This window comes from Solea senegalensis, linkage group LG3 (genome assembly GCF_019176455.1).
Source record: "Solea senegalensis isolate Sse05_10M linkage group LG3, IFAPA_SoseM_1, whole genome shotgun sequence".
Classification (NCBI taxonomy): Eukaryota; Metazoa; Chordata; class Actinopteri; order Pleuronectiformes; family Soleidae; genus Solea; species Solea senegalensis.
Window position 1 is genome coordinate 19,954,446 of NC_058023.1, and position 25,313 is coordinate 19,979,758.

At 40.2% G+C, this 25,313-nt stretch overlaps 1 protein-coding gene across 3 annotated transcripts in view; it reads right to left on the reverse strand.

Moving 5' to 3' along the window:
* Positions 1-221: 221 nt before the first annotated feature.
* The window catches only part of arhgef39 (Rho guanine nucleotide exchange factor (GEF) 39), a 61,031-nt gene continuing 35,939 nt past the window's right edge, over positions 222-25,313 (reverse strand). The window contains exons 8-12 of one of the 3 annotated variants that reach the window (XM_044022435.1): positions 20,604-20,833; positions 10,552-10,640; positions 6,667-6,784; positions 5,958-6,034; positions 222-1,150 (exon numbers count right to left, since the gene is read on the reverse strand). In XM_044022435.1, the coding sequence (XP_043878370.1) occupies positions 1,057-1,150; positions 5,958-6,034; positions 6,667-6,784; positions 10,552-10,640; positions 20,604-20,833 (608 nt within the window). In that variant the 3' untranslated portion in view covers positions 222-1,056. Of the gene's footprint in view, positions 1,151-2,663; positions 4,701-5,957; positions 6,035-6,666; positions 6,785-10,551; positions 10,641-20,603; positions 20,834-25,313 lie in introns of those variants that run through there. The other 2 variants (XM_044022436.1, XM_044022437.1) reach the window with 2 other exon arrangements.

A 25,313-nucleotide genomic window follows, 5' to 3' on the forward strand; every position in this document is an offset into this window, starting at 1 on the left:
TCAAACTGTGGTACATGTACCACCAGTGGTACTTGGAGGGAAATCAGAAATACTGCTCTACTGTATATACCAGAGTATGTGATCGGAGTGGAGAGGAGGAATTTTGACCTAGTGCATAATAATTATCTCTTGCTCCATCTTAATCTAAATTCAGGATACCAGTGTCTGAAGTATGTGTGAGGAAGAGGAGGATGATGAATGAGCAAATTATCTCACTGGGAATAAATCTGCCTCGGTGAAAAGTCTGTAGCTGACTTTGCTCGACCTTTTTACACCACAGTATTTTAACGATGGCGATAATGTTGTTACTTCAAGAGCTTGATATTTTCTCAGGCGGCATTTGGTATAAACCTTTTGGGAACCATTGATTTAGATTATAGTATTTTATAGACATGCGTTGACACTGTGACCTTCCTTGACAGGTCAAAACTATTTTCTCTCTCTCTCTCTCTCTGTGTGGGCAGAAATCAGCCTCCTGCTCCAGTTTCACATTCCTGCACTCAATCGTCAGCAATTTTAAAATCCAGAAATCAAACAAAGAAGTAAATGTGCAGTAGGTGAAGACGTGGGCAGGCCCTGACTTTCATGTAAGTGCAAAGTGCAGGCAGAGGTGTCCAAAACAGCTGGCAAACAATTGTAGTCTAGAGCAGTGGCGACTTTGGTCTGGAAATTCTGGTGGGGCCATGCAGGAAATTTCATATAAAGCAATACAGAAATACCACATATTACTTTCATACCCTCATACCTGGTTTTGTCTTTTCCAAACGTTTGAGTACTCGAGTCCGAGACCGGATTCGAGTACTGGTGAATACTGGTGAATACAGATGTGGTACCACTATTGTACACGTTGGTTCAAAGGAAATCTACAAACTTAAAAGTGATTGTCTAAATCCTCCTCTCTGGATCCCAGGGAAGGGTCAGACTCGGGCTCTATCTTTAATTTCTTTGGGGTTGTAGTGAGTCAGTCCAACATGGCTGTGGTTAGGGCCTGTTGACTCAGGCCCAGTGATGGCCGCCAGCCTTGATCCTCCCTGTGTTATGACAGCGGATTTGAAATCAGCTTGGCATCCCAGTGGCGTCTAATCCACTCCAAACATCAGGAATCCGTCCAACTCTTGCATTACTGTACTGACGGCTGAATGGAAACCACCTGTAGTGCAAAACACACACACACACACACACACATCTGTCCCTGTCCACATGAGAACCTCCATTGTGATTTAACCAGCATGAAGACATGAGGGTGTGTGTTAGATACCTGAGCGTCACACTGTGTGGTGTTCATCACAAAACAGATCATCCTGTCATCCTTATCACAGTCACACCTAAAACTTTCTATTATTATCCAATTTTATAGTTAAAAGAATAGTTCAGGGTTGTTTTTTTTGAATAGTAATTATATGAGGCACTTACACATACCCAGTGTCTTACATAAGGTCGACTGTGTCCTGTATGCAGCCGGGGACATGTGGACACATGCTACAAACAGATGTGGCCCAGCCTTCATCCAGGACATGATTTTTGGTGTCATTCGTCTGAATTAATTAAAATGAATTGTTCACAGAATCGTTCTGTTCTTCCTGCACTGAACTGTAATACGGCGAGAGGGGTTGTGATGCAGCGTTTGGCAGGGCGGACGCCAAATACACCAGATTCCCATGTTAAATGTTGAGATCTTAGACATTTACTTGCTAAATGTTGGAGATTAACGCATGTCCTCAGGATTTTGAAGCCTTTTTTGTTAACTGAGCTACAGTGCGGCACTGTTCAGTTTGATTCTTGTGTTGGACGTCTTGCTCATGGCTCTTTCAGTGACATCACTCTGACCAATCAGGGGCCGGCAGTCTATCAACATCACATTTAGTATTGCTCAGCTCACTTGGAACCTCGCCACAGCAGGTACTAAAAAAAGTAGCCCTATAACTCTCTCTCACACACTCACACTTTAAAGGTGAAGGATAAAAACATCTATGATTGTGGTCTTTTGTATAAGCAGCTTCTCAGTGTTGAATTATAGCAGGATCCATATTCAGTGTAGCAGATTCACTGGTTCATAAGATTTATCTTTGGCTCCCTCTAGTGTTCATACAGCAGTGGTGCAGTTTGTGGACCAGCAGTGATGGAGGACGTGGTCACTGATCATTGCACGATTTTTTTCCCCTTCTCCTTTCTTCTTCTTTTTTTTAAATAGAAACCTCATCACGCGCTTGTCTGCTCTGCGCTCCACATATAGAAGTGTTGAATATTTAAAATGTCCTCATCAGCTCGACGTGTCCGTGCGAAAGACGCTGTTTGATATCGAACACCTTCAAATGAACTGATTTTTCCGTTACCATGACGACAGTCAGTCATTTACTTCTGACTCATTTTCCAGTGACAGTAAAGTTTTTTTTATTTTATTTTAGGAATGAACCTTTATTCTCTTGCCAATGTATTTATCTCTCAAAAATATTTGGGCATGCAGGATGTGGCTGTTTGAACAATTAATTATTTTAAATTACAATTTGAATCACAAAGGCTTGATTCCACTATTTGTGATTGAGATAGAGATAGAGATAGAGTGTTATATACAATGTATATTTAAATGGACCTTGAGTTATATTTGCTTTGAAAATGAAAGTCGACACGACTCAGCCCTGATCCACAACAAAAATACAATGTGATTTGTTTTTGATTTTTATTGGCTAATTACCAACATTTTCATGTTCCATCGAAGATTAGCAACCAGCTTTATATAGTAGCTTTTTTGTTTTTAAACAAAAGGGATACATTTTTAAGGGGAGGATTTTTAAAAGAAAAAAGGATTTTTAAAAACAAACTGAAATACAAACTCAGCTTAAAAACGCTGAGTAAAATATATAAAGTACAAAGAAAACAAGAAAGTATTTGTCGATTGCAAGATAACATGGATTATGATTATGGTGAATATCAAAATTTTAAGAGAATCAAGAAAAAAAGTGTTAATGCTGTCATTGTAACATACAGTGCACTTAATTAAATGAACTCATTTAATCAGTGTCTCCCATGTAAAGGCTATAACAGTCAATGTGTATATATATATATATGTGTGTGTGTGTGTGTGTGTGTGTGTGTGTGTGGCAACACAACAATCAGTCTAATCGGACATTCCATACAGGAGAAGGATATATATTAAAACTGTATGACGGCATGGCAGGTTCACTTATGTGATCATTGTTACATTAACATTCACTTAGCTTGTATTGTTGACATCATCAGCATGGAGCGTCCATGTATAAACTCTCAGTCACAACAATAGCAAACAAACAAATTGTCGAATTATTAAGTAAAGATAAATGGATCAATGAAACCATTAAACTGCGACATAGTTTGACTCATGGATTCATTAGTGTTAGGGGATGATTTACTTTGTTATAACAAGTCAATCAGTTACATTGACTATTTGTAAGATAAAACAAATGGCTTTTATTTTTTATAAAATCAAATCTTTCTACTCGTGTAATTACCATATTTGTGAATTTGTGGTGCAACTATAAATTTAAGCAGCGCACTTCGAATGTTAGCAGAATTTATGAAATTTGCAAGGTTTCCTGAATGCATCTTCATCTCAACACGCTGTAGATCCGGCAGAAGTGATGATATTTACCAGGGTCAGTGAATGCATTTGCTTTAGAGTAATCCTTATGAGGACATTTTAGTTTGTGAGGACAAGAGTCATAAAGACATCCCAGTCACTTAAAGCTCTGATGACACGTTGGTATTATGACATTTATTTTTTTTTAATGTTCTGAGCTAGGACTTTTTAGTTTGTGAGGACATTTATGTGCTTTAAGATCTTTTTTTTTGTGCTATGAGGTCATTATTTTAAGTTCTGAGGACATCTTAGGGTTGTTAGGACATGAACTAAGAGGGCATTTTGGTATTTTCGGGACACGAGTCATAAAGACATCAGTCTTTTGGCATTATGAGGAACTTACTACAGAATACATTTCTTTAATAAGTGTCCTTCTGGAAAAAGGAAAATAACATAAAATATGCTATGTATTTTGTAGTAGTGCAAATTTCACAATAATTTCAATTTCAATTAGTTGTTAAATATTTGGTCATTTTTGGAGTAGAAATGTCATTTCAGAGGCTGATAATGACGTAATGACAGATAAAAACCCACGTGACGTGGATGTAACATGGCTGCTTCACTGCTGGTAAAGACTAGAAATAAACAAACAGTGTGCACATCTCCAAATTTGAAATCAGTAGAAAGTGAAATGTGTTTAAACAGAATGAGTATTTGTGAACCTGCACCTACTGCCTTGGTTTGTCATGTAATAAAGTGACATTTACACCATTTCCCCATGTAGTTATAGTTTCTTTCTAGCTACTACTCAGGTATCTACCTCCATTTCATCCCCTGCTTCTGAATTCTGCCTGTAAATAAGTATAAATATAATCAAATGTCGACTCGTGGAGTGGTGCGTTAGCAGTGAAGGTCAGTAGATGCATCTTTGCTGAATGGATCACTAGGAGCTGATAAACATTCATCAGATATTTTGGTCTTTAAAAGCAGCAGCATGTCATTGTAGTTTATATTGCACAGGGTGAGCAGAAGCTGAAGCTGCTGTTAGTCACGAGCCACGCCTCTCCTGACTGTCCAATCAGAGAGGCCGAAACGACAGTGGGCACGTTAGAGGATCACACAGCTAGAGGTGGATTCCTCAGCACTGCTGGACAGAAAATAAAATCATTTTAATCATAGTCAGTATAAAAAAAAAAAAGATTCCATAATAGTCAGAAACCATTGCTTTCTGATACGACATTTCCCTTTACCTTACAAACTACGGGTGAGAATATGATAAACAATACAACAATTCTGTGATAATGAATACAATCACATAGTGAGACATCACGATATCTGTCCAACAAACAAAACAAAATGTCTATTTATTCACAACATAAAGAACAAAGTGCATAAAGTCTATGTATTGGAATGAGGATGATTAACCGCCATTAACTCCCTTTTCTTCAGCCAGGTAACTTCCACTCAAGTTTCCCTCGCTCATTTGAGCAGCGCTGCTGCGAGGAGACATGGACTAGTGACGTTTTAGTGTTTTACTTTAATAAACCTTACCGCATTGCATAATCAATATTTTGTCCCACCCCTATTACAAACATCCAGATTCTATGAATGGACAAACTAACATTCATTTTAAATGTTGAACTGTACTTGGTTTTGTTTTACACCTTTTGAACTGTAAACAAAATTGTGCATTTAACACCTCACCATTTTAAAGCAAATATTTGACTCTTTTTTTTGTTTTGTTTTTACAGTCTGTGCATTGTGAAGCATACGATATATAGGATGTTTAGATCATAACAGATCTTACATTTTTATCTTTCCTGTATTCCAATGACTTTGACCTTTATTAGACCGATACCTCATGATCCCTATCAGATATAGTTGCAGTTCACTAAGAACTCTCCTTCCCGAGTTCTCACATTATTACACTGCGTCAGAATTAACACGGAGAACCAGCGTTGAGTTTCTATGCTCGACAGATTTGGAACACACTCCCAGAGAACTGCAGTTCTGCTCCACCTCTTTGTTTCTGTATCATCATGTATTGTTTACCTCTTTCTAAAATTATATTTCCTTTGCATCATTGTACGTCTCTTTTACAGTTTGTCATGGTGCCTTTTATTTTTTAAGTAAAGCACCTTGAATTGCTTTGCTGTTAAAACGTGCTACAGTAAACAGATGAATTTGCCTCGTCTTTTCGTTACACACAATAAACTGAGCCAAACTGCACATACACAACCTTTTTGTGTTAATGTGGTTAAAATTCAATGATAAAGTCATTAAAAAAGACATTATTATAAAAATATATTACAATATTTATGCTCAATAATCTTAAAATATGTATATACTTGAAAGTAGAAGTGGAGGAGTCAACAGGAGACAAACAACTACTTCGATCTCTCACCTCTGCTCTGGAGCAGTGGACTGCTTCATCCTCTTGGGGGCGCTGCTTTCCCACTCAACAGGAGGTTTGTGAGCCTCCTGAAGAGAGAGAGAGAGAGAGAGGGGGAGAGCTTAAATCTTATTTAAATCTCTGTGATGAAAAATACGAGCGACCATCAACAATATGTTGACCAGGATTTAGGACTGAGTATAGATTTGGTTGAAGTCTACTAGTTTAACCCCCCGTGTCTGTGTGTTAAATGTTCATTTATCCCATTTTATTTACCATATAAATGTCAGCATATATCGATTTTTTTTATTTTTTTATTATAATCTGTCTTTTACTCTTCCTGTAAAACAGTTTTGGCCGCTCGATGACTCACTGTGCACTTACCGAGCTTCACTCGGTAGCATTTATTCATTTTGTGTTCAATGATAAAGATTTCTAGAGCCCTTTCTCAGTCTGCCTGTAAATTCTACAGGTTCATAGAACAACATTGATAAGTGCAGATTTCATCAGGGGTTACATATAATGGATACATGAATACACAATTACTGATAATAAACTGACAAAGACCAAGTGTGTTGTAATGTCGATGGTGCTCTTGTTATTATTATATGTTCTCACTGCAGGACAATTCCCGCTTTTTAAGGTTAAAGGAATATTTAAGAATTCTATTAAATGTTATAAATGTCTACTTTCATGAGACATGATTGCGTGTGTAACTGACCAAGTTCCTCTTCCTTCCAGCGTTACTGTCGCTGCTGCTCAGTGCGTCAGCAGCAGCAGCAGCAGAGTGGACGGGATTGTCTCTCTGATAGACCACCGTCTGTTTGGACTGCAGCTTCCTGTGAACACAACACACAGTTAGGGAGCTTAATCCAGGTCGTATAGTTAAATGGCGTAGGGTTAGATCAACCCTGCATTAGATCGTCTCTTTATAACACATAACATAGTCTTTCTCTGTGGTTCTCAGAGCCACAGAGGCTTGCTCTCATGTAAAACACGAGAAAACAGATCGCGATCAACCTGACAAAAGGCCTTTACTCAAATCTTCACCTGCATCAAGTCTATGATGAAAACCAAAAAATGTGTTTTGGTGCGTTATCTTGCAGCCTTTTCTGACTGGGAACTGAAGTTTCTGTCCCATTGCAAGCTGCTCACCTGCCGCACCAGAGTCCATAGAGAAAAACAGGCATTTTAAATCACTACACAAAGGAGGTGTTGATCCACTGCTGCCTCCCATCAGTACGATCAAATGCAACTTTATGTGACTTTGGTGTTCGAAATCTTTCGTTTTGAATTTACCTAAGTGACACAAACTTACACGAGCAAAGTAGGGCAGCAGCAGTAGACCAGCAGCTCCTGTGTCCCCGAGAGCTAAAAACATTGATTTTCTCCATGGATTCTGGTGTAACACATGGAGAAAATGTCTTTCCTTTCATAGTTTCTTTCTATGTTAGACATTAAGATTGACGATTTTGCACGATAAGCATATCCTTTATAAGCATCCAGTTCATCTTTGAGTGAATACATGATAATTAGAAAATCATTTTTATGAATGTATGTGGTGAGGTCAGCCCGAGGACCCTCTGCACCTTCTGCAGATGAAAAGTAAGTAAGAGTTAAACTGTCTTTAGCCTTCATTACCTCCCTGGTGGTCAGGCCTCAGCCTGCCTCACTGTTCACTTAGTGTCACCAAGCATTGATCTACTCGCTAATTAAGTCCCTTGGCTAGAAGATGTCTGTGTGTGTAGATAGACATTCATACAATTTTTGTTTAACAAAAGGAAACACGGAGGATTTCAAAGAGCAGCGACGTGAACGTGCGTGAAAAGTGCAAGTTTTGCCTTGAAAACAATGAGAAATAGTGGCACCTAATGTGATTCAACCACAAAAAAAAATAATAATAAATGTTTAATAATCACTGAGAGCATTCAGAGGTGCCAGTCCAGGCTAGTGTGTGTAGTCTTTGTTCAATCAATAATTCAGTTGTGTGTGTAGACACACACTCGCAACCCTCAGCCCTGCACTTCTCCCGGGTGGTGTGAGTGCTGCTGACCCCTGGTCATCTCAGCCTGTCCCCTCCTCACTCCTCCATCACGGCTAATTACGCTCCCTGGAGTTTAGAGACATCAGCCTGCAGCCTCGGCCTCCATCTGCTGCAGCGACTGAGCTCTCTGACAGCCGCCGTGCTTTCTCTCTCTCTCTCTCACTCTCACTCTCACTCTCACTCTCTCTGTCTTTCTCCTCCCTGACAAAGTGATAAAACTAATAGGCCTGCCTGGACACGCCGGGGTCAGGGGCCTCCTCAGCAGAGCTGGCATCGTCCACGAAGCCCCGGCCCCGACTCGGACCGCGCTTTGGGGGAGGTGGGGCCACGTGGGCCGCGAGTGGAGTTACCGAGGTTGAGGCTGATCAATGCTGGGAGACAGACAGGCCTGAGGTTCACTGTCAGAGTGTGTGGAAGTTTTATTAAGACTCATTGTGCAGACTCCTTATGAGAGTTGAGGCAAAACTCACCCTGCACAAGTCTTAATAAAAAAAAAAAAAAGATTAATCCATTAAAACCTCATTATAGCTGCGTGGTTCTCAGATTAGAGACAGGAATGTATCTAATATCCAATTATCCCAAGAAAATTAATTAAGGCTGAAAGTTTAGGGGAAAGTATGCAACTGTGATTTTTCTGACAGATACTATGATTGTGATAGTGATTAGACTGTAGACTGGCGTTCACATACCAGAAAAGATGTCATCTTCAACAAGTGCATTAAGTTGCCTGTCAGTTAATGTGGTTTCCAAAGACCCAGATGTATCTGTGGACTAGGGATGGCACGATACCACATTTTAAGGTACTAGTCTTTTTACATTAACTAAGCCGTAAATAATACATTGGCACTGATGCATTTACCATGTACAGTAGTTATAATTTGTCACTTCAGATGAACAAAAATGTAAGAGCAGGGGCATAAGCAATAGGGGTGGGAATCTTCAGGTGCCTCACGATGCGATTACAATTCAAGAGTTTAACTCAATTTCATTAGAGCTGCAACTAACGATTATTTTCATAATCGATTAATCTGCCGATTATTTTCTCGATTAATCGTTTGGTCCATAAAATAACAAAAAAAAATTGACGTGAAGAAAATATTCACATTTAAGAAGCTTAAACAATCGGAAATGTTGTTTTAATCATGAAAAAAGCTTCAAACCGAATAATCAATTATCAAAATAGTTGTCGATTCATTTAGCAATTGATTAATAATCGATTAATTGTTTCAGCTCTAATTTCCATTATCATTTATTAATCCAAATGAAATTCGAAAGTTACAAGTGCATCGTAAAGAAGCTCTTGTCTGGGCGCTGCACTTCGTAGTTCCGTCTTCTCGTACCGTCTATTTGACGTTATTTGACATTTAAATAATCGGAATATGGACACACATTTCGCCCCAGTCTGAAGAACCGATGTTTTCCCCCACCCCTAATAAGCAAACTAAAGAAACATCAAGTTCCTCACATGCAGGGGAAGAAATACACCTTGCAGCAGCTCAGCACGTGAATGTAGGTTCTACATTGGCGACAGTTGATTATAGTCACGGCCCACTGAGCACGCACACAGAAATGTGTTATTATGAGAAGTGTAAAAAAAAAAATGTGTCGGATCATTATGAAGCAAATTAGACTTTGCCGCACCGTCACAGTCTGGGTAATTAATGAGAGACACAGTTGTGTGTGTGTGCGAGCAGCCTGGAGCCCACACGCCGAGTTAACCAAATGATACGAACACGGGTTAATGATTAAAAGTAACCATCATAACCGCTGATGGTTATGAGTGCGTTCAGAAATCTAATCTGAAATGGTCAGAGCGTTGTCTAAAGTGTCACTCAGAGCAGGAGATGATTTAGTGACTTTGTGGCTGCAGGCAAAAAAATACTGCCAAATGAAAACTATTAAATTATTTTCATTAAAGTGTGCAGTGTGTAAAATTTGAGAGGCACTATTAGCAGAGAGGGAATATAGAATGCATTTCAAACTGTTTGAATATGTAGTGTCTTCCTTTGCTTAAAATAATGTAGGCTACGTGTACAATAAACATAGTAATTGAACAACTAAAAGACAAGAGGCGCTTCAATTTTTTTTTGAAGGACTACAACAATTAATCAGTTTACACCAGCTATTTTTATAGTTGATGAATTGGTTTGAGTATTCTCAAGTTTTCCAGCTTTTTGAATATAGATGTCCTTAGGTTTCGTTGCTCCAGATACGAATAAACCAGAAAAATATTACTACTATTACTAGTAGTACTACTTGCGGTACTAATTTCATACATTTGTATAGTTGAATTTGTGTTATGTATTTAATGATAGTGTGACAGTGTCGGCGGATGAAAGACTGAAGAAAGAAATGTAGATTTATCTTTGTGTGCTCATCACAAAAGCACAGCAAAAGAATAAACCAAACATCATTTAAGGCCAAAGTGTTTGTGTGTTTTATTTTTGGATTGGGCCCCAACTTTTCAAAATCAATCAGTCTTAATAAAACTCTATAACTTCTGATACTGAATATTATGATCCTGTGAGTGTGTGTGTGTGTGTTTGCATGACAGGTACATACCTGACTGCTGAGCTCAGGCTTTGGTACCAGTCATTCAGATCCTCCTGGTTGCTGGACATCAACAGCACTTTGGCTTTGGGGAAGTTTAGCTATAAATAAGGTAAAGACAAGGTAGAGGTTAGGTCAATTCTGGCTAACCCCCCTATAGAATGATTGAATGGTTGCTGTTATTATCACACAACAAAAGTAGTTACATATATTTATTCATTTTTTGCATTAAACATAAATGCAGGTATTGAAATAGTAGCATAGTAATAATAACAACAATAATAATAACAGCCACAAATACTGACTTGATTTCACAAATTCAGTCTGTGCTGTGTGAGAGAAGCGGCTCTTTTGGCGATACATATGTCATATTTCTACCGATATATCCTACATTTTGTACACAAGCCACATCAAAGTCGGCACTGCACACACCGGTGTCCTTTGTAAGACGCCTGTCAAGTTTGAAGCCTGTCGAACGACCTGTTGGACAATAATGGGATTACTATATTGTGCAGCTCTGATGCTTTACCATGTCGACGCCAGTCATGATGAAGCTGCAGTAACGCTACAAAAACAGCAGAGGGTAGGCCAAAATAAGCAAAAACCACTTCTCTCACTCTTGTCATTCCACCATACAAGCAAAACCTAGTGCTGCTCTGAACAGCCTTCCATCAGCCCCTAAAATGTCAAGGTGAAGAAGACGGCGAAAGCGGGAGACGTTGAGTAAAGAAGTGAGAGAAACGTGCTCTCAAATCTCCCCGGTCTACAAAATAACGGCGTCCTCTTCCCCCCTGAGTCAACAGTAATTATCAGCTCTCTCGTTCGCGTTGCTAAAACCCGACTACGATTGTGCTTGTCAAACAAAGCAATGAGAGACGCCTGAGCCCAAACAAAAGGGGCTTTTAAAGCGGCGTAATTACACAGGGAAAAGATTTCGCCGAGGATCAGAATTAGCCCTTTTCCACATTAAATTGCATTTCACACATACCTGTGGCCACAGTATTGATCATCTCCACGTGTGTTTAAACAGAACTTTATATATGTCACAACCGAAGAGGATGAAGCTCAACACACACACTCACACATAATGATATTTTTTACACGGGAGGGAGGGGAGTGTCTCTCATTATACATTAAAGAGATTAAGATTTCAAATATACCATCATCAAAAAGTATTATCTAATCACAGAGTTCAGTGAGTGGGGCCAAATTGAGTCGCGCATGATATTAGGCACGTGCTACTTCAGGGGATGGGGGGTGGTGCGGTGATTTGATTTATGCACAAATACATTCCACTTCTATTGGAATGCAGTAATTAGGGATTTGTCAGGAAATCTGACCCTCTTAGGTAGAAATTACTTTGTATAATAAGAACGGCAGAGCATGAAGCCCCATCGCCGCACATAATTTGGCTTGATTATTTATACATCAAAGAGAATCTGTCAGGGATGTGGGAAAATATTCAAGTAGCGGGGGAATATTAGCAGGAGGAAGACTGCAAACGGAGAGAGAGAGAAGGAGGTAGGCTATGAAAGACAAAAGGAGAGAAGACACAAATAAAAGCAAGCGCTCTACTAACATGTAACCAGAGAGAGAGATTGAGAAAGAGAGGGAGAGAAATAACAGGAATTTTAATAAAACCATTTCCCCCCCCTAAACTTTGCATATAGATTGCCATGGCATTTACAGCTGTCAAATTTAATTTGGCTTTAATTCTTCATGGCCCTGGATGACGAGGGCCCTGGAGTGCTGACAGCCCTTTTCTTTGAGCTTAGGTAGAGGCCCAGGATCAATAATGTGTCCTTATGAGAAATTACATGTAATGCTATTGAGTATGCATCTGGGCCTCGGTGGGATAAGAGGCTAATGAAATGCCATTTCTGCCATTAGATAGTGCGCGGCAGGGGCCGGCGGAGAGCGGCGACAGGCTTAAAGGAAGATGTATTTACTGGAGGGGCCGGAAGAGATGGATCTGCAGCCTAATCTGATCCAGCAGCTGAGAGATTCTGTTGCAGCTGGCAGCCATCACTACACCGCTCACTTCTTAACACACACACACACACACACACACATCCCAAATAACACAGCTCTAACTAATCTCTCCCATCAGCAGCCTTTTCATTAGTCACTTGAAGGATGCTTTTAATTCGCATCGCCTTCAAAGATGAAGTCACACAGGTCTGGCCATGTTGTTGGACACACACAGGTTTGCGCAGCTATTCTTCTTAGGACACAACAGTGCATCATTCCGAACCTTAACCCTAACCTGTGAATGCAGACACTTTAACTTAATCACGATACAAAAGCTTAGTGCAGGGGGTGTCAAACTCATTTTTGTTCAGGGGCCACATAGAGCACAATTTGATCTAAAGGGGGCCGGACCAGTAAAAATAGCAAAATAATAGAATAATAACCTATGAACAACAAGAACTCCTTTGTTTTTTCGCCTTTGTTTTACATTTAATGAAGGATAATTTTACAAAACATGATTGTTTTGTGCTATTTCAACAGTGCAATATCATGCATTTGACATTACGTTTAGATTAGTGTGAAATTTTAACAAATTCATCCTGTGGGCCGGATTGGACTCTCTGGCGGGCCAGTTCTGGCCCCCGGGCCGTATGTTTGACACCCCTGGCTTAGTGCTTAATCACTTTAGTCTCATTAGAACCAGGTTTCCATGAGGACTATTGGTCCCGACAAGGTCAGTGTTTATGCCAGAAAAGGTCCTCGAGGGGTAACAAATACAAGCAAACACCCACAGTGGAGTGGACTCTTTGTAGTTTAACACACACAGTAGGTACAGAAATACAGTATTTACTCTCTCCTCTAAGTGGATTAGGGCTGGCCAACAAAACAATAAGAATAAATATGGCAATATAATTTCCTTCAATAGCAATATGGTAAAAGTCTGAATGTACGACATAGCTGGATTTTATTTAATAACATCAAATGGTGAAAGTAAAAAAAAACGTAAACCCAGCACTAAAATTCATCACGGTTATAGAAAAGAAAAAAAAAAGGAAAACATTAAATGAGTTATTTCCATTGTGGTCCAGAGGACACTCTTATTGAAAACATCAACCCTAGGCATACAATGAAAAACTATTGAAAATACACACCTTAAGATCAAAATCCAGGACAAAGCCTGTATCTGTATAACAATACAAGCTTATGTTGTATCCATTTAGGTTTCTGTCCTCTAGGACAGTGGCTCTCAAACTTTTCACAGTACCACCTGAGTGGTACTTGGTACCCAAAATATTGAGCTCTCGAACCAACACCATTATCGTCAATATTAAAATACAGTGGTGTAAATAGGCCTGGTCTCGTCATCCTCCTCCTCCTCCTCACATATATTTCAGACAGTGAAATTAGATTAAGATGGAGCGAGTGATTAATGTGACTCTAATTATTATTTATTTAGTTATAATTTGTTTCATTTTCTACGCACTCCTTTTAAAGTTCCTCCGCTCCACTCTGATCACATACCCTGGTATATATGATAAAAAAGTATTTCTGATTGTCCTTTAATGTTTTTAAGAAGCTGAAGTGAGACTACACAAGTTATGATTCAAAAAAGTTGGTGCTGGCAGCTTTCATTTAGAAGTCAATTAATGATCAATTAATCAATTCAGTGTTGCAATCCCAACATTACATATTTAATCTGTTATTCTTTTTGCAATAATGCATCAATAATGCACTAGAGTAACAAGGCAGTAACGCAAGGTTATGGATGCCAACTGCTGTTAAACACGATTAACTAACTTACTTAGGCTTTTATCACAATACTCACCCAGCACTGATGTGGATTACATATATATATATATATATATATATACATACATATATGTATATAGATCTATATACATATGTATATAGATCTATATACATAGATATACATATATGTATATATATGTGTGTACATTTAAGTACTGTAGATGCACAAACATGTCTGCGCAAATTAGCACTATCACGCTTTTAAAGTTCCCACTATAGACTAAATTAATGAAGATACTTGAGTGTAAAAGCTAATACAGGGATTAATCAGTAATAAAAATAACTGCTAATTGAAAGTGCTTCATTTTCTGTCTAATTTTATTAAGTCGCTAAGTGTCTGAGCAAGCTGTGAGAGAGGACACAGTGGAGGAAATCAAACCTCAATGAGGCCACTGTGCATCACAGGGAAGCACATTAGAATCACAAAATAAAGAGCTCTTTGAGCAAGAACGCATCAGCTGAAATGAATATTAATACCACGCGGCACTGGCACTGAACGCTCGCTTGCATAAATGCTTTGGCTACTTGCTCAACGACGCGCAACTCCTTCTTTTAAATGTTTCATGGCGGCAACTACATCATTTAGACGCAATTTGTCAGCCGGCAGCTGCGCCGAGACCTGGATCAAACTGAGAGGAAAGTAAAATGCAATAAAGGAACAAAGAAAGAAAAAAAAAACAACAACAACTTTTGAGCACCATCAACAAAGGTTTGAAGGTATGCAGGAGAAGAAGAGGCAAGGTAAACACAGGTCTCCTCTGACAAGCGGAACTAATTCCATTTCATTAGACGAGGCTGGGAAACATTTAGGAAATGTCTGATTATACAACGGGAGCCATCAGGGCCATAAGTAAGACAAATCAAAGCAACATACATCAAAAGTGGAAATTAAATAATGCTGCTAAGGACTCACTCATGTGTATACTCAAATCAATGAACAGATGTCTCCCCCACCTGCTGCCCAACAAACACACGCAGCCTTTTTTCTTTTTCACTTTCACCATCTAATTTTTTCCAACACTTAGTTACACAGGAGATAACAACTCCACAGAGCTGTTTTTACCCTTTTGGTGTGTTGACAAAATATTTCTAAAAAGCATATAACCTGGTAGGAGTGCTAAAACACAATTCAAGGATTTTATCAAAGACAAGGTTGACAAAAAAGAAAAATCATCTTTCCTAAGATATCTTCATAAAATATGACATAAGGGATGGACATGAGTATTCAATTATGTGCTTGATTATAAAAAAAATAAATATTCGTAATACTAAAAAGATACAAAATAAATGTGGTGCATCTGGTTTGGTCAGTGGACTGCATGACATTTAACCCTCCTGCTTCCTCCATATCCCTCAGCCAGGGGGAACAGTGTCATTCTGAACCGAGCGGGTCAAACTGACCCATACAAGGCAGCAGAAGGGTTTTCTTGAACCTCAACATGTGGATCCAGAAGTTATATTTACCACGATCTTTGAATGCATGTGGTTTGATGCTCCTGTTAGCTTAACACGTGAACCCTGCATTCATTTCACTAGCTCTCATGCACAGGAGGTTATCCATCCATCATCCATCATCCACCGCTTTATCCTCCACCAGAGGGTCACGGGGGTGCTGTGCCAATCTGAACTGACATAGGGCGATAGGCGGGGTACACCCTGGACAGTTCGCCAGTCCATCGCAGGGCCACACACAGAGACAAGCAACCATTCATTCTCACACTCACGGTCAATTTAGGGGTGTCCAATTTACATAATCCCCATATTGCATGTTTTTTGGACTGTGGGAGGAAGCCGAAGAACCCAGAGAAAACCTACGCACACACGGGGAGAACATTTAAACTCCATGCAGAAAGGCCCTTGTACCAACCGGGGCTCGAACCCGGGTCTTGTTGCTGCAAAGGCAAGAGCGCTAACCACTATACCAACCGTGCAGCCCCACATAATATTCAAATATATAATTGAATAGAATTTTTGCCACAAATCCCTACATGCTCAAATTCATGTGTTGCATTTTGAGGGCCGCGTCTACAGAGGGTTGCTCCATGTTAGGTAAAAAAAAGGACATTTCATACTTTTCAGCCAAACTTTCCAGTCCCAGCCAGACAGAAGCCTCGGAGTGGTGTTTGATAAGCAGACTCCATTTGTTGTGGTGCACTCTTCAGATCGGCTCAGAGACATGTCAGTTACACGTCACAGACTCTGATCAGATTTCAAGCAGTTGGAAATCTGATTAAAGTCAGCCTGATTTAAACTGTGCACATAAAAAAGGTGTATGATACCTGTACATTACATTACATTACGTTACCTGTACAATGTTCTTGTCACATCTTCATATTTTGATACACAATGGTAGTGGTAGTCACTATCTCCATGTCATCTTCGATGTTAGTACACCAGCTAGAGCACTGAGGTCGGCAATTGAGGTACTACTATTTTTCTCAAGGTCCAGACTTAAGACAAATGGCGACCGAGCTTATGCAGTTACATGTCATTTAGCAGTTGCTGGCCTGAATCTGTGGAACAGCTTACCACTACACATTCAGTCTGCACAGACCTAGTCATGCTTGAAGACTCCTTCAAGCACTGTTTTCTTTGGCTTTTGAGGCTTCTTAAGCCGTACATCCCGAGTCCTATTGTGACTGTTTTATTGTTTCTTTTGCATTGTGTTGACTTGTGCATTTTGTATTGTAATTTTTTTTTTTACTTATATTTTGTAATGAAAGCACTTTGGTACAATGCTGGTTGTTCTATATGTGCTATATACATAAAGACGACCATGACTGGTGAACCAAAACATATTCTTCCCATCTTTCTTTTCATTGGTTCAACATGTGCACTGACCACTGGGGGTGGAATGGTTCACTTTAAAAAATCTGCCATGTTTGGTGCACTTGTCACATTTCGGGGCCCGGGTGTACTGTTCGGTTCTTGATGTAATGCGCATGGAGACAATGTTTGGGACAAACGGACGGATGGAAAACAGAGACGGAGCTTTTTTTAAAATTATTATTTTGTCAATTGGTCTGAGGTGAGCCGAGGCATGGAGTGTTGAGTGCTGTGGGTCAATAGTGAGAGATGACACAGGAGGAGTGTAAAATACATGCTATATTAACATCACAATACTATTCTGTGTCTATCTGAAGAAAAGGAAACGTCCGTGGAAAGTTAAAAAAGCAGGATTTCTCTATCTATTCACAACTTAGAGACCAAAGCGCATAAAGTCTGGGTATTGAACATGGAGGGGGCATCTCTTAATATAGCTTTCTCTCTATCCCGCTCTTCTTCGGCCAGGTTACATCCGTCCGCCTTCATTTATTAATTAAAATATTGATATTTGCCCAGGTGTGCTGATTCTCATATTGCACAAGGAAGGAGGACAATATTTTATCCACCCCTAATGCTAACGCTAGCGGCAACACTTTGAATATGTTCGCTCATCTACACAGAGGAAGAAGGAGGGTTATTCTGTTTTTTAGTGACAAGAAAACCAAGAAAATTTGACAGAACACACAGTTTATATTCTTACCTAGATGGCAAACAGTTGCCAAATAAATGAAAAGCATGTTTAAATGCAGCCTTGTCTCCTCTCTTGCAGTTAAAAAATCTCACATCACTTTGTTTTAAGACAGTGAAATGATGTGCCAAATCAAGCTGCCCCATTCTGTCAGTTTTTGCATGTTTGCATGACATGCCGTTGAGAATATCTGATAAAACCGTGATATGAACCAAACCGTGTATTTTGTAAACCGTTTGTAAACCCCTACTGAAAAGCTCAGTTTCTTGCATATACCTATTTTATATTTTCATTTTATTTTAATTGTATACCTAAAATTAGAGTCCCTTTCTCCTCAGTTACAGCAACAATTTCATCAGGTTCATTTACTATAAATACAAAGAAAATACAGCACAAAGATGGATGAAAATAAATAAGCAGACAGTAGTGATCAGGATGAAGCAATAAAACGTACATTGAAAGAACTGGCTAGAGGAAACTGTATGGTTACTATGGAGATGATTGACAATTTTTGCTGGAGCATTAATTGAGAACATTACGCAATTCTAAGTTTTGTCGAGTGAAAGCAATCAAAAGTTCAAGTTTTTCCTCATTGTTCAACTAAGATTAGAGTGTAAAGTGTAATGACTGGGAAAATAGCAGGTTAAGTCGTGTCCGTGTAATATAAATTAAACCACCTTGTGGAGAATATGCTTATATTATAATGTGAGAAAACTACAGCACTTTGAGGGTGTGGAAATGAAGATTCATACAAATGTCTGCACCTGTTGAAAGGAATTTTTACCCAATCAAAGTAATTATCCTCACAAACCAATAAAAAAGTAATGGAATTGGTCCTGTTCTGGAAGATTGTTCATTGTTTCACAGTCCTGAATTCATATATTTATAACTCAACTTGCTTCAAGACCTCAACAATAATCCCTGTTCCCAAAAAGCCAAGGACCACAGGACTCAATGACTACAGACCCGTCGCCCTGACCTCTGTGGTTATGAAGTCCTTTGAGCGTCTTGTGCTTTCACACCTGAAAGCCATCACCAACCCCCTCCTGGACCCACTGCAGTTTGCCTACAGAGCCAACAGGTCTGTAGACGATGCAATTAATCTGGCCCTCCACCACATCCTCCAGCACCTGGACTCTGCAGGAACCTACGCCAGGATCCTGTTTGTGGATTTCAGCTCTGCCTTCAACACCATCATCCCGGCTCTGCTCCAGGAGAAGCTCTCCCAGCTGAGCGTGCCTGACTCCATCTGCAGGTGGATCACTGACTTCCTATCTGACAGGAAGCAGCATGTGAAGCTGGGAAAACATGTCTCCGACTCTCAGGTCATCAGCACCGGATCCCCCCAGGGCTGCGTTCTTTCTCCTCTGCTCTTCTCCCTGTACACAAACAGTTGCACCTCCAGTCACCAGTCTGTCAAGCTCCTGAAGTTCGCGGACGACACCACCCTCATCGGACTCATCTCTGATGGTGACGAGTCCGCCTACAGGTGGGAGGTTGACCAGCTGGTCACTTGGTGCAACCGAAACAACCTAGAGCTCAACGCTCTAAAGACAGTGGAGATGGTCGTGGACTTCAGGAAGAACTCAGCCTCACCTGCACCCATCAACCTCTGTGACTCCACAGTTGACACTGTGGATTCCTTTCGCTTCCTGGGAACTATCATCACCCAGGACCTCAAGTGGGAGCTGAACATCAGCTCTCTCATCAAAAAAGCCCAGCAGAGGATGTACTTCCTGCGGCAGCTGAAGAAATTCAACCTGCCAAAGACAATGATGGTGCACTTCTACTCCTCCATCATTGAGTCCATCCTCACCTCCTCCATCACCATTTGGTACGCTGCTGCCACGGCCAAGGACAAGGGCAGACTGCAGCGTGTCATTCGGTCTGCAGAGAAGGTGATCGGCTGCAATCTTCCATCTCTCCAGGACCTGTTCGCCTCCAGAACTCTGAGGCGTGCAGGAAAGATTATGGCTGATCCCTCCCACCCCGGACAGAAACTCTTTGAGTCACTCCCCTCTGGCAGGAGGCTGCGGTCCATCAGGACCAGAACCTCACGCCACAAGAACAGTTTTTTCCCGTCTGCTACTAGCCTTATCAACAAGGCCCGGAGACCCCCCCCGACACTCTGACTCCTCACACTCCTCCTCTGCCTCTACATGTCACATTATCATTACATCCTTTTTATGCGTTATATTAACGTCATTACTGTGTTCATTACTGTGAACTTTGCACTTTGCACTGTTACTCACTTCTGCCCAGTCATACTGCTCTTTACTGCTCTTTCCGCAGTGCTCTTTTTCATCTTTAAAAACATTTATATACTGTGTATATAAACGTTTACTGTTCACTTTAGAAAATTTTGTATGCTTGTTATGCGCCAATGACACCAGAACAAATTCCTTGTATGTGCAAATCGTACTTGGCAATAAAGCTCTTCTGATTCTGATTCTGATTCTGATTCTCAAGCCTCATAGATTCAGCTTTGGAATGTTTGCACAGTATTGGACCTCCAATTTGATTTTCAGTGATTGTATAAAGAGGAGGAATGATTGCAGTGTAATCTTTTATTTCCTGCTGTTTTCCTTAATGAGTCCGGTTTTATTCCTGGTTTTGTTAATATTGTTTTTCAGCTTGTTTTCCACCAGAAAAATACAAATTAATACAATATTCCCTAAAAAACTACCTGTTCCCTCTGATATTTGGGAAATACAATGTCACATGAACATCTCAAGTGGTATAATTTAGGGTCTAGCTGACTGATACTTACACTGAGCAGGCCTCCTCGGCTCTTGGTGTGCCCAAACACCTTCTCCACAGTGCAGTCCTGCAGGGGGTACATGTGCTGGCCCGTGAACTTGTCTCCATTGGAGGGATGTAGCTGGCTGCAGCGCTTGGCCTGCAGCAGCATGTCAGAGAACAGGAAGAACATCTTGGGTTTGGCCTCCTTACCTTTGGGAGGAACCACTTTTAGCCAGCCCTCACGGATGTACCATCTCCCTGTGAGAGGAGTAAGTAACAGACAGAAGCATTTACAGTCATTATCAGTATAGAAGCACAAACTTTGAAATTCACTGTCTTTAAAATATCATCTCAAATAAAAAAGTCTATTGTGCCGATGAAAAAAAATCAGGTTTGACAACACTTGAGTTGAATCCAGAACTACTTCTAGGTTACACTTGGTTTCCAGTCAGCAAAAGACCTTCGGCGTTCAGCAACAGAGACAACAATTAATTATTTTAACTCTGCAGCCTCTCTTTATCAGTAAAGAGGCATTTTTAAAGCCTCTTTTGTCAATGCTGACCATTGTTTTTTTCCAGCAGACAGCAAATTGTATCACTTTTGCTAAACGTCATTGCTCTGATTTCAAGTTTGTCAGTGTTTTTAGAAATGTCTTTCTTTCTTGAAGACTCGATTCATGGAAGAAAAGATTTGAAAAGCCTCAAGTCTAGAACTCTCACTCATTGTCTACTGCTTTATCCTCCACATGTGTGGGTAGCCAAATCTGGCCAGTCAATCACACACACACAGAGGGAGAACGTGCAATCACCCCACCCCCTTGGTCAAACTGGGATTCAAACCAGTGCTAGCTGGCATGTGGTCCAAGTCTAGAACAGTGAGTTGCACAATAGAATTGGAAGTCACCACCTCCATGTCATCTTCAACTGAACTTATTGACAAAAACATTCTTGATGAATTGTGGGTGGATGAAGTGTGTTGGCATTTCACTGTATTGGCAGGGATGGTCTCTGGATCTGCATGTGAGGAAGTTGTGTAGAGCAACACGAGCAGCCATCAACTATCTTCTGAACAGCTTTCTCCAAGATACAGTTGATCAAACACATGCATCCTAAATGAGTCTTTGCGTTTTTGCTGTTTGATTGCGAGGTTTGAGCTTGTGATAACTGCTTCTTCTTCAAGTAAAATGGTGGTTGACAAGTTGACAGTATAGCGTGGAATGCAATATGGGATCAAAAACCCATGCGTGGATCGACTACTTTGGATTGAGTACACCAATCTCAGTGGAAAGGGCCTTAACGTTGCAGGAGTGCCTCACACAGCCCTACTTCATAAAACCTGAGGTACCTCTATAAGAAAATGTTTTGCAAAGGTTGAAACAGGACTAAATTTGAATTCAATTATGAATCCAAAAGGACTCAACACTGACTTTGGATGTGATGCTCTTGAATCACAAACCTTTGCAGGTTTAACTCCTTTCACCATGTCAGTATTGAAGTGGTAATAGTCATTGTCTCCTCGGCATCAAATTGCAAAGAGCAAAAATAATGAGACAAAACCACACAGACTTGAAAAGATAAATGAAGACTTTTCAAAGGGAACAAAAAAAGACAAGAGAGAATCGGAGACAGACTCAGTGGGAGGTAGACATACTGGGGTGTGGCTGCAGAAGAGAGCTCTCATCTCTTCAGCCATGATTGGCAGCAGCCTGATGATAGCTAATAAGCAAAAGGCTGACATTTGGATAGATAAAATGAAAATTCAGCCTGAGTTCCAGGATGTTTTTGTAATTGCCCCAGCCAGCAGCCTGTGATTGCAGCTAGCCTGAGTGGCTGGAGCAATGCCTCTGGGGCTTAGAGAGGACATTTTCAGCTACAGAGAAGTCTACTGAGATTAAGTGACATGGCCAGGCGGGGGTCAAATTGCTTTTAAAATGCCATGGGTTTCAAACGGAAAAACAGTCAAGAGACACGCCACGACTTTCTAAGGTGTTGTGTGGAGATTGGAGCAGTGCTTGTAATCATTCTATTAAATATGATAGAAATAAAACCCAGTTTCATCCTTAAACTACTCTTCAAAGACATACTGACCGAGTATGTTGTCAACTACTCAGTTATGTTCAGTTAAAGAAATTTCTAATTTTTGAAGCTGATGTGTTGATTACTGACAGAGATACAGTATTTTCAACCCGTAAAGAAGTTGTCTGATCTCATAGAGGGGTTGTTTTATCAAACTGAATGTCATGGATTAGCCTTATTCAAAGAGACAGAGGACGAAGGAAGTGGGATACATGTTGCTGGGTGTATCCTGCCTGAATGTATAACTGCTGTATTCAGACTAAACAAATTAACTAAACAAAAAAAATCAAACAAACAAAAAAACTCAATCAACAAATATATAACTTATGAGTGAATTTCTGTTGTCGTGGTGTTTTCAATCTGCAGCCTAAAATGTTTTTCACTGCTTTCAGACATGTACTGTCTAGACAATTTCCTGAAAGTGTCCTCCTGCATGCTTAACATGGTCAAGCCACCCCTCGCCTGAATGGTTCAGAGAGTTCCCTACTGTTGCAAGCGGGGCCAATCCAAATAACCTCAAAGGCAACTTTGTAAAAAATGTAACTACTTTTCTATACATTTACCAGAGTTTATGCTATGCTATGAAACCAGTTTATGAGATTTGAAAGTTGTATTTACAGAAAGTAATCCCTTCATTAAGTGGGGAGACTTTCATGAGGAATATTTAAAGCTCATTCTGGGTAATAAATGACAACAATTCATACAATCAGGTGACTTTACTCTTTTTACTTTTACATATTGGACCTTTAAAATCTTCTGATGCGTGTCGACAGTGGTTGGACTTTCAAGTTTCCAATCTGCATCGAAAATCAGTGTGGATTTTGCCGTTAATTTCAGATACGCAACTATGACAGTGTCTTTTGTTCACTCAGTCAACGACAAGGTGTCATCGCTTTAAATTCACACATGGGCAGCTGCATGTTTCGTGTCTGCTGAAGCATCAGAATGCTGCCAGTGTCCAGTGTGCTGAAACCGACATATTTCAGTAGACATCAAACCTGCTGATTGGCCAGATGTGCTTGGACCATCTTTTTACAGAGTTTGCTGATCATTTACAGGTTCTTTACTATGAATCTACACCCCGGGCAAGTAATGTTGATTCTTTGGTGTTTATAAATAGCACATAAAAGCTACAGAAGACAAGATGAGTAGATAATTGGTAGACTGCTCAGTCTCATGCAGAGGTCATACTAAATGGTAACTTGTTGAGATGAAGGGTCTTTAGCCGTGTTTCCATCATGGTACAGTTAAGTTTGGTATAGTACAGTACCTTTAATTGGTGGGCAGGGTGTGCGTGGTGCAAAATACCAGTCGCATGGCAGTGACGCTTTTCTTTCGCCCAATCAGCTCACTCTCTCTCAAACCGCTTGATTTACATTATGCAGAAAGGTTACAGTATGTTCCAATAACATCTGCCCATTTACAAAGTTGTTTTCATGAATTAAAAGTAGTGTTTCGGAGACAGATTATATCATGTAATAATAGAAAAACGCCTTCACTTTCATATACTGCTTGGCCGATTTGGAAAACGCTCTGCGTTTAGCCCATATGGCATAAAAGCCGAAATTGAATTTGAATGAAAGCAGGGCAAGCAATTCAAGACAACAAGGACCTTATATCTGATATAGTTATTTTACAGTAAAATATGTACGTATTTGCAAAAAAAATGTAAACATAGGTCAGTCCACTTAAAGATTTGAAAGGCGATTGACTGCTTTCTTATTGCAATTTGAGATATTTCAAATCACTGAATGAACAGTGTGAGTCATAACATCATATTGGAAAAGGTGCAGAATCTGTGTCTAGACTGTGCAAGACAAAATCAGCCTGTGTCATGTTATCGCCGATTTGAGTCAAAGCCAGTAAGAACTTGTACTGAGAGTCATCTGACCCAGGAGAAAATGCTGATCGGATCCATTCCCATTGCAGATAAAAGCAAGAATGTCTGACACAGACCAGAAAACTACAATGTGAATTATGTAGCCGTCTGGTTTCCATACCATAACTACAACAAGTCTTCAATGTTAAGATGGACCCACTTTCAACAGTAAAATTTCATGTTATGTATCTATTTGAATATGAGTGACCTAAACCAGCATATGAGGTTTTCCAAGGCACAAACAGATTTTTGTCATCAGACCTCCTGACCTATTAAAGCTGACAGAGTGAGATAAGGTTGGATGTACTCTAGGTGAGGAGTCTCTTTGTGGACCGGGTTCTCTTCAGACCCCCCACCAACATCTAACTGTCCACAATGCTTTGAGGTAGCGGCAGGTTCAAAGAGGAGGAGGTGCCTAGCACTCCTGTCCGTGTCTGGGCCTTTCAGCTGCCCTTGTCAAAGAGCACCTCTGCTCTACTACACAGTCTTTTGGACTGGACCGAGGGGCTGAAGAAGCTAAGGCAGGAAACAAAGGTTGATCTACAAAGAGTCTTCTTCTTCCTGATGCGTCCAAAGCCAGAGGAAGAACAGAAGCAGAGGCTGTGTGTGGCAGAATGAGGACAAGTCAAGTCTGGAATTGTCAAGTGTGTAGAATATTTCACCTTGATTGTAAGCATAAAAACAGAGGCATTGTAATGTAGAGCAAAGACAAGGCCCAGTGGAAAATGTATCATATGAAAAGGATGGAGGTTGCAAAGACTGGGCAAGTTAGCCAGACTGCTAT